Source organism: Pseudopodoces humilis, chromosome 7 (genome assembly GCF_049639895.1).
Source record: "Pseudopodoces humilis isolate 2021_Gansu_Grassland_sample_001 chromosome 7, ASM4963989v1, whole genome shotgun sequence".
In the NCBI taxonomy this organism is placed as follows: domain Eukaryota; kingdom Metazoa; phylum Chordata; class Aves; order Passeriformes; family Paridae; genus Pseudopodoces; species Pseudopodoces humilis.
Genome location: NC_142206.1, coordinates 53,276,267 through 53,295,425, shown reverse-complemented (window position 1 = coordinate 53,295,425; position 19,159 = coordinate 53,276,267). Strand labels below are relative to the sequence as shown.

The following is a 19,159-nucleotide window of genomic DNA, read 5'->3' as shown; positions in this document are numbered from 1 at the left end:
GTTCATCTTTGGTTTGGGGAGCTGAAGAAAGAATTTTCCTTCTCAGGCAGCTCCCAGAGGCTTGAACACCAAGCATGCAGGGTGCTAAATATTCTCACAACTTGGTAATTTTACAAGGCATTTGGGAGGGAAGCTGTTAAAAATCTTTTTCTGATTATAATAAGTGATTTTTTTTAATACCTCAAATAAAGATTTACTCTGAAAGAACCTTTGGAGAACACTTTAAGAAAAAATACCAAAGTACAAACTTTAAATATCCAAAGTATGATACTGGTGCACTTTTTAGAAACACTTACATACTTAACAGGTGAAGTAGGAAGAGAGTATTTCAGAAAACATTTAATACGAAACCTTTTGGAACTTCCATTGAATACAGATTTACATAATTTATCAGAACACTTTTTCAGTTCAGACAACAAAGTGCACTGCCAGGTGAAAAAAATACATTTGGAGGAGTGCTTAAAGCATAGGGAGTGAAAGGATAGGTGACCATTCACCTGAGAAAGTACAATGACTGCCCTGAAATGTCTTATTGCTATTACAAAATGGAGTTTTCATGGAAAAAACCCATCCTGAGCAGCACAGGCATGGGCAGAGCACTGAAAGCCAACTGAACTCCAGCAGCACCTGGAGTTCTCAAGCCATGGCATGATACAGAATATACAGAGAATAAAATGCAAATTCAGGAATATTTACTACATTTAACAACTATGATTACCCTTTAAACTAGCATAATCAATATCAATGCTTAGGGGAAAGAGAGGGGAAGTCTGCTGCCTTCACAGACTACAGATCACAAGAGCTAACTTGCAAAATATTAAGGACTTTGCATTTTCACCTCGGGTCAAATCTGAACTGTGTACTATGAGTAACTATTAGCTCACTGCAAATTTAAAATGCAAATTTAGGCTCCAGTTTAAAGCACATGTTAAGTACATGCGTAAGTGCTTCACTGAAATATAACCACAAAACATTAATACAAAAGGTCAAGTAGATAATGCAGGGTATTATCTACACAAGTCCTCGATGAAATAAACCGAGTATCGGTAGGAAACAATGCATGAAGAAATCTCTTCATCCTAGTTTGCAAAATCAAATCCGCTTCACCGCTGCGATGGTTAAAAAGTGGGGGCTATGCCAGAGCAGCTTCATGTCCTACCAAAAGCTAGTTGGCCAACAGAGTTCATCGGGGCGGGCTCCACACTGCACGGGGACAGGGGACAGGGGACAGGGGACTCCCTCGGCAGCACGGCCAGAGACACACGGGCACGGAGCCATCCAAAGCAACGCAACCGGAGCCAAGGGGAAGCTCGCTGGAAGAGAGCTGCAAGGAAAAGCTGCAACTGCTCCTGCCTATGGCTGTGGCTTAGAAAGCTGGATGTTTGGACAGAGAAGATCAGTAGCCAAATTGATTCCCACTTTCGGGTTTCAACGCTGAGGGCTGCCTGGAAGGTGAGGGACAGCACTGCCCAACGTGCAGCAAGGCCTCGGAACGGCACCGACTTGGACGTGGCTTGAGGCGGAGAATGGCCATGATTTGAGAGTCCCTTTGTGCTTTGTATCAGCCTGATCTAATCTAACGTGGCAAACTCGCTCTGAAAAAAAACCACTACTCAGCAATTAGCACCTCCCTTTACACTGCCTCATTCCCTAGAGGAACAACAGAGAAATGTTCTTAGCTGCGATCAATACTCATAAGCCAAAAGGACAAAGATACAGTTTTAGTAGTTTAGCAGAAGCAGAAGAATGGAAGCGTTTACCCAAATATTAATGCACAAATTAACTACATTATTAAAATTTGATTCAGACTTAAATAATAAATAGGTGGGCAAAATATAATGCAAGACTTACTCAGTAAAAGTGAATTTTTAATCATTTCATGAGATCTACTTAGAAAACAGGACTAATAATGTTCACAACCATAAATCCAAACCCTTCACACACTTTTCTTAACACAGCAGTGAACTGTAAACCTGTGTTTACTGGTTATCTCTTCAGTCATTTTAAATATTAACTCAAGTGTTTCCTCCTTGGCCATTTCAATTTTTAGCACCAAAATTAGCCCAAAAAGAGGTACTGGTACAGCTCAATGTTGTAAATGAATTGTTTACATATAATACTTTATATATTATACACACATACTGTACATTCACACATCCACACAAACAGGAGGCATATTTAAATGAATATATTCTGTGTTTCAATTTGTTGTCAAAGACTTAGGAGCAATGGAAATAAAGCAGAAGGGGTAATATTTTACATAGTAGGCAACTTTAATGCTGTAGTGCACTTATAAAAAAGTCCAACTCTCCCTCCCAGCTCAGCAGCTTTTTTTTTTTAATATCACTATTCAGAAGGATGCAGAAGTTATTGCCTAAATGTTATTCTATACATTTCCATCGGAATTCTCAAAAACACTTTAAATTGCTAACTAATTTACAACTTAACTATTTTTTCTTGTTACAGCTTTAACTCATTGGCAATTTTGGAAGCAATGTTTTTGAAAGCTATGGATGTTCCCGATATCCGCTTAAAGCGAACTCCATTCAGGGACAGTCTTGGCAGTTTACACACCTCCATTTCCCACTGGACAAGGTTTTCTGCGTGCCCATCTCCATGGACACAGAAAAGCAAGAAACGCTCTCTTTGTTCATAGTCACAATTATTGGCATCCAGGACCTTTCGTATTTCCCTCATCATGTCATTGGGATCCATGGAGCTGGTGGTTTTCATGCTCCAGGTAAAACGCAGCGACCGAGGCTTGGCTTCCTTGTTCTCATCCTTCTGATCCACAGCTACATTGCGGCTGAAAGACAGGAATTTCGGAGTGAGCAGGGCCAGCCACCCTCCCCAGGGGCCACGTTAGTGAAGCCAACACTCAAAGCACACCACCCGGATTAGAGCAGCACTGGAGGCTCTGGCTGCAGCCGAGCCCCGCTCCCCCAGCTGCTGTACACACACACAAGTCAGGGGGGAAAGCTGTAGCTGCTGGGGCTGGAACGAAGGTATGGCACGAGGTGTGACACAACTGGCACTCACTGGATTCAGGAGCGTGGGGGCAATGACCTTCTGGAGGCAGAATGACATGCAGCACCTATGACTTGATTTTAAGGCAGGTTCTGCTCAAAACTGTACTCTTGGGCCACATGGGCAGCTGAAACACCACCTCTGTGCTAGAAGTTTCTGGAACATTGAAAAAACAGCTCCCTTGTGTCAGGAGTCAGTCCATGCCATGGGAGGTGCCCACTTAGAGGGAATGGGGTGAGTCTGGGCACAAAGGTGCTGGGGGTTCCTCTGCACCTCCTCTGGGCAGCAGCCGGGAGACCAAGCCCTGGGAGGGCCCGTGGAGCCCCAAAGCAGCTGGCTGCAGGCAGAAGGAAGGACAGCAGGATCAGCATCACCCACCTGCTGTCCAGGGTCAACATGAACCCCCAGACCTGGGGCTGGCTCAGTTACACTCTGGCCTTCCTCCACTGGGGCGTGTTTGAGATGATCCCTAGGGACACACCATGCTGCAGGCTCTGGGGGTTGCCTCAGAGAGGAGATGCTTCCTAAGTTGGTCAGTAATTCATTAAATACCAATCACTGACAGAGGTAAAGTGATGAAATCTTCTGCAGCTACAAGCTCTGCAGTTAAGTGCCTCTGAGGGGGACATGCATAAAGAGAGCTGGAAGTCACTATTCACCTCTTCAACATAGTTTGTAAAGATGGTGAGAGGGTACCATTATTGTCACAGTTTTAAGAGATAAAGTACAAAATATTGAGAGTGTGTTTCCCAAATCTGCTGCTTTTTTTAAAAATAAAAAAGCTTTTCTTTTGGTATGGGTAAGTGAAGTTAAACAGGACAAAGGAAAGAAATGTTCCAGAAGTTTCTAGTTTTCAATCATTCTTCTACTTAAATAAAAATCAGTAGTCATGCAGCTAAAGAATACATCTGGACCTCCAGGGACAAAATACAGATTTTTCTTTGTGAGTATTTGTACACTGTCAGTCACCTCTTCAAATTTAATTAAATATATTGACCGTCATACTTAACTATTTCCTCAAAACAGCAAACCTAACTGACCCCAAACCATGCAGTTTAGGTCTCATGTTGAGCCTCCATATTAAGCCAAGCTGGTCTTTGAAACAGATGGCAATGGTTACACCACGTTTTATTTCTACTACCATTAAGCAGGCAATTATGAAAAAGTTAAATAAAAAGTGATAGCAAGGCCACAACTAAATAAATATATTTCTCAAATATAACCTATTTCATAATCCTCCTAATAAAAGACTTCTTGTGACTGAGAGTCATAAGACTATGCAATATGATTTGCCAGATGTTATAAAATTCATCACACAAATTAAAGAGTATTCTGTTTTAAGGTTTTAATTTAATAAGGCTGTAAAGGGCCAGGGAAAACCCCAACTTTTATTCAATGCTCATTTTATTTTTGGAAGCTTTTTCTACTTGAAAACAGTTGGCAAAACCAGCAGTTTGATAACTTCTGATATTTTTTTGATATGCTGATTTTGGAAGAAGAGTATAATGAAAAATATTTAACTACCTGTGATTTTAGAGATGAGAAATATCTTATCACCTTTCAGTGGTTATTCCACACATTTGCAGCCTCACTAGAGACCACTTATCTACACATCTACACGACAACAGCAAATTACAATGACTAAAATGCAAAAAAAAAGAGAAACCACACAAGGGAAAAGGCAACAGGAAAGATGAAAGTTTAGAACCAAGTCAATCAGTGCTTTAATAGCTGTTTTGCAGACGGAAATGCATCTTTGTTTAGTTCCAATGACTTACATGAAACAAAAGCTGCTGCCTGAAGCCACTATGCCACATAATCAAGGGGAGAAAGGTTCAAACTCACCTAAGTAACATTTTAAACAAAAATTTTACCCTCACCTTGAGCCCTCAAATCTCCCGTTCCTCTCATATTCAGTCGGGAGCCTCAATGAAAAGAATGCAGAAGCAAAAGGAAGTGGGAAAGAGAAGACAAATCTTATACTACAGTATATAATATCTGAGTAGTTGCTAAAAGATACTACAATCATACCAAAGGTGTGTTAAAATACAGATCAACAAAGATGTAAAGAACTTGGTAGGTTAGGCCAAACTCAGAATGTAACATTGTCAAACCAAATGGAAGTCTATAAACTGCAGTTTGTAAACCAACCATAACTAATTGTAACAGTATGTATTTATATATTAAATCTGTAGAACTCACTGAATAAATCTGAGGTTCTAAAAGCAGAAAATGTGAAACTAAAGTTACAAAGCATATTGAAGTGACTGTATTTATTAAGTACCTCTTAAAAGAGAAATAACTCCCAAATGTTTTTAGGCTAATGTAATTTAGAAGTTTTATCTGGAATAAAGTATATATTTGAAAAAATCCCCGTAACTATTTAAGGACAAGTCTGACCACCTTGTGTATTTGCATGCTCATCAGATCTGAGGTGTTCAAACAATACCATAATACCTTAATGCAAAAGAAGATGCATATACATTTTAATGGAACTTTTAGAGGTAAATCCAAGATTTCACAAGCTGTGGTAACTCCATCCTATTAATTCCCACACTGATGCATCTTCCCCACCCAAGAACAAGCTCAAGCTTTCTGTCTTCTTGCAGTGCTTAAGGCTACATTGCTGGTCACAACAATGACCAGCAATGTATCATCTATTGAAAGCCCAAGGTCAAGAAGAATTAAGGGGAAAATTATCTTTCTCTGCCTTCCCATTGTTGAAGGAAAATGGTTCAACATATCAGCATTAACTCCTCTCAGAGAGATGCTGCCTGTACACCGCTTTCAACCACACTAAGGCAGTACATGGCTTCTCTGAGTAACACAAACACGGCAGTTTGGGTGGCAGGTGTCTAAGGACAGGAATATAAGACAGTAACCTTATTTTCTGATGCACAGTGATATTTATATCAGGGTGTGTGGGGTGTTACAAGGTGTGATTTCCTCCTTTCCTTCCTTTTGAGAGCTGTGGTGAGGGATCAGCCTTGCGAGGTGTCTCTGGCAGTCCCTGTCACAGGGGACCAGGAGCTGTCCTGGCATTGTGAGGGGCAGGGTGACAGCACTGGCTGCATGGGCCACAGAATTAGCCCACATTCAACTCAGGTGCTACTGCAAATCTGCTGCACTTAAAAGGGTGCAAAGCTGCTTAGCTGAGAGCTGCTGGTGATGGCAGCATCCGATCAGAACCCTGCTGCAGTGCCACAGCTCAAGGTACAATGGGGACAATGTCACTGGCAAATGAACAGCTGCCACAAGCAAAAAAGATACAGAAAAAATCAGAAGACGACAATTGGAGGTCCCAGTGCAAAGAAGGCAGTTATTGTTATTTTCATGAGGTCTCATATTACTAATCTGTGGTGGATACAAGAGAAGGTGGAAAAAGATTTCCTGTATATACAGTCATGAAGTCATCCTCTGTGACAGCTCTACAGGACCAGAAAAGGGATAGGTAGGAACCACCACATGTACCAACTGAACAGATCCTCCCCTTTCAGATGATTGTTTTACTGGGCAAAGCAACCAAAAAGTTAGAAAACACTCCTCAACTGAAAAATTAAGAGTACTTAAACTTCAAAGAGCCTTCTGTGTTCCTGTGAAGTGGAAAATGGCAGCTTTAAGAGCTGCAAACATTTATGGATTTTTGTTGGGTCTTTTGTGTTTTGTTTTGAAACTTGCCAAAGGCTGTAGAAAATAGGAGGACAACCAGTTTCCCCAACAATGAACAGCCTTACTGTTGCTGGAATCTGTCCAGAAAAGTCTGTAAGGAAAAATCCCTAATGATGTCCTGACACACTTATCAGTTTGAAATTAAGCTAGTGTTCAGTTTGTAAAATTGTACTCTAAATCTAAGAAAGGTCATTATTTACAATATACCTGCCACTCTGAAATGATAAAACATTCTCATGGAAGCCTCTCAGAAAATCCTTGCTTTGCTCAGTTTTTCCATGCATCAACGTTCCATTCAGTGAGCAGAAGGAACTGCATGAAGTGACACACAACCTCAAATGTAAGCCATCATGCCAAGCTTAGGAGAGCTGTGCCAGTCTCTCAAGGTGCTCCTTCCTTCATGACAGACATGGTTATGGTCCAGCTCTACAGCCCAGCCCTGCTGCTCTGGGAACAGGCACTTACTGTACTGCCAGGATTCTTTCAGTTGGGGTTTGTGAGTCAGATGCAGCCCTGAGGCCTCCTCACTTGCTAATACAATATTCACTTCTGTGCTAGTTTATGCTCTAAGTTTTCTGCTTTTGCTTGTGTTTTACATAAACTGATTTTATGGACCAAGATGCTTCTTGAGAATGGAACAAATACATAGACAAGTTCTGTTCTCATTTGTCATGCCATGCTTACACATTATCTACCTTATGGTTTATGAAGAGCTTTCACAAATCTGATTGTTTCCACACATCTGTCCCAAATTATGCCGTGTTCCCTGTTCTTTACATCTTTGTATGCTGTTTTAAATAACGAAGTAAACACAAAGAAAACTGTCTAAAAAGATACTGAAAATCAACAAAAAGTGCAAGATGATAAAATAAGATCAATTTCTGGAAATGGAGGAATGATGCTGCAATAAAATCCAGAACATTGAGTCATTTTTGCTGTCCGAAAAAAAAAGTTAAGACTTCCACAATATGCAGATTGGCAAAGACAGTGCATAGTACAAGATATATATATATACTCACACATATATATATATTTGATACCTCTGTGTACTGAGTAGAATATTAAAACTCAACAGTTTAACAAGGAGTGACTGATTATCTACTTTCATTCAGCTCCTAGAATTGATGCTGTGGCACTATGAATACATGCTACTGGGTTACTGTAGCTCTGAGAGAACTACAAAGACAGTGATCTCAGGTAGGATTCATTTCAAAAATAACCCGGAGAAACTGCCAAAAGCCCCAGCATTTTCAGGTTTTGTACCTACATACAGATCAGGTATGGAGGGACACCACACATACTTAAAACAGAATTAAAAAAGCACACTGATCCTGTGCAGGTCATGTAAGACTTCACAAAAGTATTCAAAAAGATGTAGCAGATATTTCTACTGTGGCCTAAGACTTCTGGCCTCAAGTCAAAGGCAATTTTTTGAAAATTACCTAAAAATTACCTAAAGTCTCAAATTCAAACAATAACCTTCTAGTTTAAAACAGTACTCATATTAGCATGTCCCATCTTTCTTCAGAACAAAAGTAGATGCATCCAGCTGTGTGGGGTTGCACAGATCACAATCCTTTGTTTTAGAAGTGGGCTGTACCCCACAGCTCATGATGCATGCTGGGTTAAAGCCACTGTCACTGCTCATTTCCAGCTGTATGTCGAGTTGGATGGTTTCTTTTCTTAATTAATTGTTACATTTTCTCACATCAGCTGTGACAATGGCGGCCAAGACAACCAACACCAGTTCCAAACAGGACATGTTTGGAAGAGCACTGATTACCATCACCATGGCATGGAATTTGCTCAGTTAATCAGGTAGGGTACTTTTAGCCTCGCAGTGTACATAATAAACCCACATTTAGGCAGCAATTTATATATGTCAGGACTCTCTAATCTAAACATTTCCTTGAAATGGTGTAACTCCAAATTACAGTCACAAGCATAGCCTTGTATTCTGAAGGTGAAAACAGATGCTTGTTTTTTGGCCCCTTTTCCCTGGTTTTGATCAGTAGTAGGAAACTGGAAGTACCACCCTTTAAGAAGTTCTAAGATGTGGTACAACTAAACAGGCTATTACAAAACTCTGCTGCAAAATTTATCTGCACATCAAAATTGTATAAGTGATTTTCATGAATCATAGCGGATTAATGAGAAATATAGCAGCTTGATTCATTCCCAAATTGCAAAACTAAATTCAATCCTTTGGCTTGAAATGTGAATCAGACTTCTGAACTTTTCCATTTTGTTGATAATTTGCATAAATGTACTTTTTGCTTATAACTGAAGTGGTCTGTTTGCACTTCAGCTGCAATTCACTTCAACAAATGCACCCCATTTTAAAATAAATACACAGCTATTGAATCTTCATTCAATCTTCCACACAAAACTGTTCAACTCACAACGGTGCTCAGCTGCAGGCAATACTTCAAACCTTTTTTCTCTTCAATATCATAAAACATAGAGATAACATAAATTTAATATTACTTACCTTTATTTGCTTGTAATTGTATGTTTTGTTTATACTTTCATCATTGTTATCAAACACCTCATTCTTCAAACATAAGCATGCTAAGTGTATTAGTACAGAGAACAGAATTACTTTGGCACTACCAACTCTATCAAAGAAAGGAGAATTCACAAGGCATGCTTAGCATCTTGTTATACAACACAGATGGTGCCACAGATTCTTAGGTATCATCATGAGTTAATGGATTTATTCTATGCTTTCCTCTGAAGAAAGAAAGTATTTAGTTCTCAGTAGGAAGTTTAGTTTTCAGAAAACCAAGGCTAGAAAAGCCAAATCCTTTGTTAATTGCAGGAGCCACTTTTTTTTAAATATAAACAAATCCTACCTTTTGATAAACCTGAATGACATGTTTCTAAAAGAAATTAAGCCAAAATAATAGTTAACAAAAAATTTTGTACAAAATAAATTGAAAAAGGCATTTAGAGCGAAACATGCAAAAAATCTCATTTTAAATGCACAATTAAATTACACTTCAATACATTCTCAGATTAGGCAGACGATTTAGGGGCTGAAGAGCCAAACTGCTGGCACTGCTACTTTCAGTTTTTTCTGGGAAATATGTAACCAGTATTTACTATGAATTAAAATATGTACTGGTGTCAAAACACTTTAAAACTCAAAATCTGCAAGGTCAGGTGAAAATATGTTTGGATTTTCTTCATATATTTACCACAGAAAGCAAAAATCAGTAACTCTACTATAATTCTATCCTGAGTATCTTCAGAGTTAGGTTTCTTCCTTTCTTCATACCATTAAGTCAGCCATGTTGTGCCAAAAACTGCCTTAAATATTTAGCTATTTAAGTGGCTGAAGCTGTAACAATTGCCCACAGCAGAACATAAGTAGTTCATAACCAAAAGAATTCTGATTCCCCATGGAGAATGTTACAATAAATTAATGATTAATAAGGTTTAAAATTTTTATTTAACAGAAAGAAACATAATCATGTCCTTCAGTGGCACTATCCACCTCTTCAGTAGTTTGTACAGCACTGAATATAACAGAGCCCCAGCTGCAAGGCATCCTCCAAAAGCAAACTAATCATCTGTAACTGTGCTATTGTGTTACAACTGCATGTTATTTAATCAAGTCCAGATGGAATTCAAACTACTGTCAAAAGTCGTGGGGAAAGACTTCTTCAAGAAAGCAACACTGCACTGCAAAAGTTGAAACTCTGAGGTAATGATAGAAGTTTGAATGCTGCCTAAACAACTGAGTGAAAAGTTTGCATGTTCACAGTTTGAACATCCATATTTGGAATGTCAAATGGAAAATTAAGTAAGGATATTACAAACAAAAGTACAGAAAGAAAGACGTGCCAAAAGGATGTGGCTGATTAAGACTTCATTTGACATAAAGCAGATGGCTTAACACTTAAAAAATATTCAAATTAAACTCCTCTCTCTCTCAACATAAAAAGAAAGGGGGAAAAAGCCCAAACCAAATTTCCTACAGCACAGTGTTTCCCAGAGAAGTATTACCTGGCAGAGAACTGAGCAAATTAAAACACTTATCAAAGGCTAGATTGTCACGTTCTTGTTTTGCAAAGAAGCAACATCTACATTTTTAAAGAAATTCACTCTTTAAACTGAAATCAGACATTTGTGAAAAACTGGAGTCTGGCTTAGCATTATTTTGTAGGGATGGGAGACTGCAAAGGGGATACTGAGAGGGAGGCATCTACAGTCATAAAATAGACAGGAAGGAAATGGTTTGCTGCTGACGTGGTATAAGCTTAAAACAAAAGCTAGCAGAATGATCTTGTCCAAAAAACTTCACCTGATAAGGAGTGTACAAAAGCTTGATGATTATCTTGAAGCAAAGACAAACAAGCCCTCAATTCTACAAATGCAAGTTGTAGAGATCAGTGGTCTGAAGTATGTGGTATGGGAACTGACAGGTTTTAAATACAGCAGGAAAAAACACAATTTCCAATTTTAGAGTTTATAGGACCTAATCTAAATCATACATGGATTTGAAACTAGAAGTTCAGTTAGAATAAAAATTGCTAGTGTTGGAGCAAGACCTGCTAAAGCTTGGCTTTGGCTAGACCACCACACCTTCACACCTAACACAGAATCTGCACATGAACTGAAGTCCAAAGTAGGAATAAATTTTTCAAGGTTTGACCAGACTCCTGCCGAGACTGAAATCCTAATACTGCCATTATTTTAAAATGGTCTGCCAGTACTGCCAACAGAAGCTTTTGTCTCCTGTCCCTACCCTTTCTCCTGTGGTAAAATACTATCTGTGTTACCAGCAAGGTTTAGCTGACAACACTGATGGACTAAGTGACTGGGAAACACAAACTGAGCTTCTAATGCTACATCAAATATCTAGACTGGGATCCTAGTTTATGCCATCTACTGATGGACTACACAGCCAATGAGCAGCTTTTTGACTGAGCTGAAATGTTTAATCTCTGCAGCATTCGCACCTCAGACATGAGGCTGAAGAGCACAGAAGAAACAGCACAGACCAAACAGTCTTACATTTAATCCCATTTGACTCAACTCCCAAAAACAAATGGCTTCTGTAACCAAAACAGAACTATGAAAAAATCATAAGCAACCGCATTTTCAGTTGCAGAACTTAAGCCATTAGTCAGTGAACGTGGACAAAATCACCTAAGCAATGAGGTACTTCTACTATAAAAAGGAGAAAAAGACAGAAACATGGCAGTAATATTTTAAGAGGCTTACCTTCTGGTTAGTTTAGAAGTTAGTTTGCTAAAGAGGTTAGTGGAGCCCCTGGTGCGGGTCTGTGAGAGCGGCGTGGCCTCGTGGGACAGGCTGGGCGAGGCGGGCGGGCCGTTGTAGGTGGCGGTGCGGCGCTCGCGCAGCTGCCCGTGGAACGTGCTCCGGCTGGCCGTTCCTCTGGGGAAACGAATACGGTCAGGGGTGGTCGCACTGCTAATGCTGTGGGTTGAAGCAACGGGAGTTCTCTGATCGGGAATAGTGCTAGGGCAGAAAACAACAAAAAAAACAATGCTAGAACGCTTTCACACAGGCACTAGGGCTCAGCAGGAAACACAAAACACTACGTTCTACAGTAAAGCATAAGCAGACACTTTTATATAGGCCAAGGTTGGAAATACCAACATTATTACAGCACTGTATGGAACCAAAATTTGTAAGAAGTTAGGATTAAGAGGCTGCCGAAACAGAAACCTACATAGGCAGAAAAGTGCAACAGGAATATCCTGGAAAAGACCAGATTAACCAGGCCTACAGTGTTTCACTGAGAAGACTGATAAAAGAATAGACCGGTAACGTTTCCTCCCAGGAAAGAGAATAGGTAACTTTAGAGTCTCTCCCTCCACATTCTGTACATACATCTTTGAAAGTCTTACTAATTTGAAAGTATCCTACACAAAATTCTCTACAAGCGAACCGCTCCAAGTACTGAAGTCCTTCAGGATACAGTTAAAGTCTCCCACAAACTTTGACAATAGGGAATGTCCAATACTCCTAACAATAGGAAAAAATTAAGGTTCACTATTGCAGGATTATGTCACAGACAGCCTGACACACCACAAGACAAATGTAAACAAGACTAAAAAAATGAGGAAACACACATCTTGTGGGCAAAATATACTAGAACAATCTAGGACTAAAATTCCACAGCACAAAGTTAAGAAGCAGTGGGTATAAGTTAGTGTCACAACGATTTCTGGTTCTTACATAGGCCTGAAGTTATCTGCGCCATTGTCTATTGGAGGCAACATCATCTTCGTGTGCACAGAGGCTGACATGGACATCGACTTCTGATGTCGCAGCCGAACACTGGAGAAGGATGTGGTACAAACTGAAGCAGGGCTAGCTGCGTAAGCGAACATTTCTGTCAGGCTGTGAGGGGGTTTGGGTTCAGGCAGAGGCAGAAAGAAGAGCATGATGGACCAACAACAAACTACTGCATAGAAAAAAAAAGCAAACTTTTCCTTCTATTAACTGGTTTATCAAAGAACACGAACTCTAAGAGCCCTCCTCTTCTATGTAACAGCAGTAACTACTCTACACTCCCCTTAAAAAGCATCCTTACTTACATGGCACTGGACATCTATAAGTGACCATGCTCTTACCATTAGTTTGCAATGATACCCTCCTTGAAGTGAAGAACCTGAATAACTCAGAATCCCATGCCAAAGCTCTATGATAAAGCACTAATGTAGCTTGTATTGCTCTTAACAGTAAACAATGCATTAAAACCCCCACCAAATGCACTTTCCAAAAGACTCATGATAGCTCCATTACTACAGCGAATCCTTTGTTTTCAGAATGTATCCGTGTAAAAAGAAATCACTGAAAGTTGGACAAGCTGTCAAATCTACATCAGAGACTTCACAGGTACAATCAAAACCAAAAACACCATGATCTTTAACAACTCTGGAGAAGCCAAAAGAAAAAGGCTGCTAATAATAAACCTGTATGTGTAGTAAGGCACTGAACATGCTTGCTGCTTTCTGAAGAAAGAAGAATGACTGTTGAAGAGCATCTTGTATTGCTTTAACCATGAAAATTAAATTCTCCAAATTACCATTGAGGCTTTGAAGGAAAGCATAAAGCAGTGTCTCAGCAGAATAGCCAGTAAGCTGCCAGCTGTATAGTATGTTCAAAGCATAGAATTTATTTATGCATTAAATTTATTTATTTATTTAGGCCAAAATACTCTTTGCAGCCTTCACATTATCTAGTAATGATAAGGATAGGAAGAAAGTGAGAAGCCACAAGGTGTTTCGGGCCTTTCAGACTCCACCACCATGTCATTCATCTGAACTTTATTTTAAAAGAAAGACAGCAGTAATTCAGAAATTTTCCTTGAGGTTAAGAAATCAGTAATTCTCAGTGACAGTTTCAAGATACTGCATGTTCACTTCCAAGTAACTTTATAGTTACACACACAAACTCAAGTCCCGTTACCGAATTCTGTACATCAGACTCTGGGGAGGAGAATGCTAGTGCAGCTACAAGTGTCAGCTCACCCACTTCTCAGGCTCGGCTCCCAAAGCACCAGTACAAAACACCACACAGCTCAGACATCTGAACTGCAAGCTAAAGTGCTTAGCAAAACATACTTGGCTTTGGTTTAACTTTTCAGGATCTGAAAAACTTCATCTGAGTCATGCATGCATCTCAACAATGCTGAATCCATCAGAATGACAACTACAAGCACTACTTACAATGAAGCCTTCAACACAGGCCCAGCATTTACATTACCCCAGGGTTTTAAGGAATTGTAAGAAAATGAACATTCATCTCAAAACTAATACCCTGAAGTCACGTAATTGGTCACTGATCTCTCAACATCTTCCAGCTCCTTTCCTCTATATTTACTGGAAAAGATAAAGAATCTAGTTTTATGACACAAGGCCCAAGTTTTTAGTCACCTGCCTCCAAAGATGTGACAACTAAAGGTATCAGTAAGGGACCTTCTCTTCCTCTGATGCTTTGCTAGAAATCAGCTTCCTTGGATTACTAGCCTGGGAACACAGAACAGTGAACTAACAATAACCAATTAGTGCCAAGTCTTATTAAAAATCTGAAGCTGTTGTAAATCATTTGTGTTACAAATGATTTAAAGCAATTGCCTATCATTATGAAGAGTGTTTCATGAGTCCCCAAGTGCGTTAATTAATGCTCAGACTTTGGAGGAAAGCCAACAGAGTCGTCTCCAGCAGAATGCCTGTGTCAGCCACACAATGTTAAAGAGAGATGGGAGACTCAGAACTCTTTGTTCCTACCAGTCTGGCATGGGTCTTCAAGACTACTTTCTCCAACATCAGATCTAGTGACTATTGATTCTTTAAAGTTTTTGTATTTTCAGAAACAGTGCCTTCTCAGCATTCAATGTGCAAGATAAAAGCAGAATAAGCAATGTTTTAACACTTTCTCTACAGAAAAAAATAGAGATTTTAAATGTGTGCATCTTGCCTTTTATGGTAGGTCGCCCAGGTTTTCACTGGGTCACAGTATCTGACTAGTTATGGAAAATCAAAAATCCAATCTGTAACAAACCATTTACAGCAATCACTCCTGCCAGTAACATTTTCCACCAACAGACATTTCAAAATCTCAGAAGTAATTTTGAACTAAACCTCGGATATGTACAAAGCTCTGGTTCAACTTCAGATCTTATTTTACAGAAGAAAAAATAACAAGTTTCTAGAGTTACTTTCTGCCAAGCTGAGAGTATAATAGCATTAAAGATTAATTCTGAAGAGCCATTCCCATCAATAGCTATGTTGATTTTTCCTGCATTAAAGGTCCCTGCATTTCATGTGACCAGTCAATGCTTTACCCAGTTACAGCAACAAAATACATTCAAATGTAAATTCTGAATTCTGTGCCAAATCACAGTAATTCTGAAACTGTGCCAAAATGAACATGAAGTTTAGTATTGAAGCATTTCAGACAATGACAAGTCTCCAACTGTAATACAATTAGCAATGCATTCTCATTATCTTTTCTCTTTTTAATCCTCTATAAAAAATAATGAATGCAGTAATCAAAAAATGCATGATAAAAGCTATAAAGACATTTTTTACCTGTGCAAATATAAATTCTCAGACATTTCAAATGACCCAAATAAGGCTAGTTTGTAGAAAAAGCAAATGATATTTAAATATCATATTGACAATAAAAGGTAAATTACACAAGGATAACCAATTACGAATATAAAACACAACTAATATAGTTGTCAAGTGATACTCAATCTTAACTTTGAGTTTAAGGTCTATATGAGACAAACCAGAAAAACATCAGTTTCCTGAGAAATTCAGAGCTAGGGAAATAAAATTACTTCAAAAAATAGCTCTTTATGAGTATGAACTTACTCCCAAATTAAGGGAACATCTAAATCTCAAGCACTCCTAGTAAACAATATCTAATAGCTTTTAAAAATGTAATAAAGAAATTATAGAGAAGATATTAGTTTAAGATTGACCAAAAATTGTATTAAACCAAGTAGTCAAGTATAAAACTATTATCAAAACTATTATGGAAAGATTCATTTTTTCAAAGAGTATTTGGAAAGAAAAGAACTATTAACATATCAAGTCAGAGAAAGGATGGTGAGCTTTAACCTAAGCAACTTGGTAACATTAACAAAGAGTAACCAATAAAGGCTGAGACAGACACACTAAGAGCCAAATAGCTGCGCTGCACTTCACAAGACAGGTGACTGCAGGCCCAGCTAGCCAACTACACTTTTGGCAGTCTTCAAACTTATGCTTGACTCTTTCCTTAATCACTTTCCATTGGCAGAAAGCTAGGAGGAAGAGACAGGGTCAAAATCATGGTCTTTATCCCTAGGCTCCAGGAATCAAACAGGGAATAGACAGGCTTTCCATTCAACATCACAATTCCTCAACTGCCAAAAGGAAGGAAAAAATTTTGTGCAAAAAATGGCAGATCTTCTGCCAACTTCAACACAAGTTAGAAAATACGTGTTTTCTTCTTACCCTCTACAAAATATCAAAATACTAGGAAGGGGTGGAGAAAATTTGGAAGCATAGAAGAGGGATACACATTTCTTTAAGTACCAGCTATTTGGATGCTCTCCTGGCAAGGGTTAACTACTTAGTTGTTACCAGCTTTTGACAGCAATAAAATTCTGAGAAGAAGAGCTGGAAATTAAAATACCTCAGCCAGCCAGGAAGTTTGGTGGTATTCCTCCCAGCTGCTACTCTATACCTGATATCTACATTCACTATAATATTATTTCTGAAAGCTCTTCACAGGATAGCAGTAGATGTGACCACAGTGCCAACACATATAGAGGTTAGCTCCAGTTCCACTGCATGCTCTACTCTGGATTTCAATCAGAAAATTAAAATGAAATTAGTTATTTCTCTGACTGTTTTCACTCAGAATATGGAGATACCCTGAGGAGGGAAGCAGCTGAGTTCTGTAAATCCTGGGAAACAATTAGACTGCCACAGTATCTGCAAGGAACACTATTAGTCCAAGACAATGGCCGATCACCATTTCATCTTTGCTCAGAATAAATTACCTCCTCCCTGAGACTTTGCAGGAAAAATGGTATTTCAAATAATCCCAGTGAAACAGAGTTTAGAGTGAAATATAAAAAGAGAATGGCTCAAGAAAGATGGACTTTGTAGTCTAACACTAAACAAAGCTCTTCTGCAAGCAAGCTGTTTGACCACAGGGGTTCACAACAGATTTAAGATGAAGGCTACTACAAATATTTCATATATTTAACCAGAAATTAGAAACTTCCTTTTACATTCTAAGACTATAAAATTTAATATAGGGAAAAAAAAAACAAGCCAAACATACTTACAGGTGCTCCATAACCAAAGATCTGTACTCACCTTTCATTAAGAATTACATTAGAATATCACTTATTTTTAATTTAGGCATTACAATTTTTTTTTGAAAGGTGAAGACAAGGGACATACACCATAGGAAGACATTTCATATACCTGTTCTCCTTGCCATTTTGTATCACTGAATGCCTATCAGCAGTGGTTCTTTCACTACAAACATATGTGTTGCGCCGTGTCATTGCTCCAGGGGTAGTATTATTCTACAATTAAAAAACATAGGTTTGTTATTCCCCACAGAAGGCTTTTCAGAGGTTAGTCTGCATATAATTGAAGGCTTTTTACTTAGTGCTAGTTCTACACAGTTCTAAAACTTAAAATAATTAAATAACTTAATATACAAACTCCATCAAGTATTTGTAAGGAATAAGGCAATCAGAAAAAAATAATTCTAACATGTTGTTCTTATATTTCCTATTGATGGCTCAAAATTAATATTCCTTAAAGTTTTTAATTAAAAATGTTCTGAATTACAAATTCTGAGTATATACAGCATTCTTCTACATCTGGATAGTCTGTGTCTTTATAGCCTACTTTTGAAATACTTTACCACTTGTAGCTTGGAGAATTTTCCTTTAAGTTAAAATCATACCCTTAAACAAGATAGGAAAAGCAAAGACTTAACAAACAAATGTGGTAAAATTCAGTGGGAATGTAAACATGGACTTTTAAATATTAAGATACTATGAGAAACACTAGACAAGTTTTAAAAACAGGGAAAAATAAGAGACGAATTGCAGAGGATTTTAGTAAGACATTTTTTAAAATACACACTTAAATACAAGCATAATACATTGAGGACAAGAGAACCAGGGGAACTTAAACTACAGACCTTACTTTAGAGGGGAGAAAAGAAATAGAATTACTTTGCCTCTGTCTTTACAGAGAAAGAGGGTGGAGATATGCCCAAGTTGGCGGTCAATTTTCCAGGAACGACTGAGAAGCTATAGGTAATTCACAGATAACAGAATTATAAAAAGTTAGATGCAATTACTGTAGGAAAAGCACGGTGGTCCAGACAAACATGCACCCCCAGGTTGTAGAGGAAGTAAAAGCTGGCAAGCCTTTGTATTTTTTCTCCCCACCCCAAGAACAAAACACAGGAAACTGCAAATGGTTGGAAAAGTGGAAAAAAACCTTTAAAAGTTTTCTTTAAAGAAAAGGATCACGGGGCAAAGCAGGAAGCAAAAAAGGCTATAAACTTCAAACATCACTGCTGGGGAAAGTCTTGGAGGAGGCCAGCTTAAGGGAATGACTGGTCAGCACCTGGATAAGCACATGTTGAGTAAGGAGGGCCACTAAGAATCAGGCAGGGGACTTCATGCTCAACTAACCTTTTGGAGCTCTTTGAAGAATTATGCTATGACGGACAAGGGAAACTCAGCGGATTTTAAAAATAGCATTAAGAAAAGGTTTCGCATAAACGGTCACAGGAGAGAGTCATGGCAAGAAGGATTAAAGAAAAAGAAAGGAAAAACTAGTTCAAGCACAAAAGCAGAGTAGCCAAACCTTTTTTGTTTCCGAACCTGAAATAAAACTGTTAAAGTGGAGTGTTCTCAATAACTAGCAAAAGCACCTCCAGTGCCTTA

At 38.7% G+C, this 19,159-nt stretch overlaps 1 protein-coding gene across 12 annotated transcripts in view; it reads right to left on the bottom strand.

Annotated features, from left to right (window-relative positions):
* Positions 1–324: 324 nt before the first annotated feature.
* Positions 325–19,159, bottom strand: part of MARK3 (microtubule affinity regulating kinase 3) — a 61,795-nt gene continuing 42,960 nt past the window's right edge. For 2 of the 12 annotated variants that reach the window (XM_014249796.2, XM_005520101.3), the window contains 6 exons: positions 17,670–17,773; positions 12,910–13,074; positions 11,929–12,186; positions 9,552–9,578; positions 4,908–4,952; positions 325–2,806 (listed from right to left, as the gene is read on the bottom strand). In XM_014249796.2, coding sequence (XP_014105271.1) covers positions 2,461–2,806; positions 4,908–4,952; positions 9,552–9,578; positions 11,929–12,186; positions 12,910–13,074; positions 17,670–17,773 — 945 coding nt within the window. In that variant the 3' untranslated portion in view covers positions 325–2,460. The remainder of the gene's footprint in view (positions 2,807–4,907; positions 4,953–9,551; positions 9,579–11,928; positions 12,187–12,909; positions 13,075–17,669; positions 17,774–19,159) is intronic. The other 10 variants (XM_014249800.2, XM_014249798.2, XM_088057652.1 and 7 more) reach the window with 10 other exon arrangements.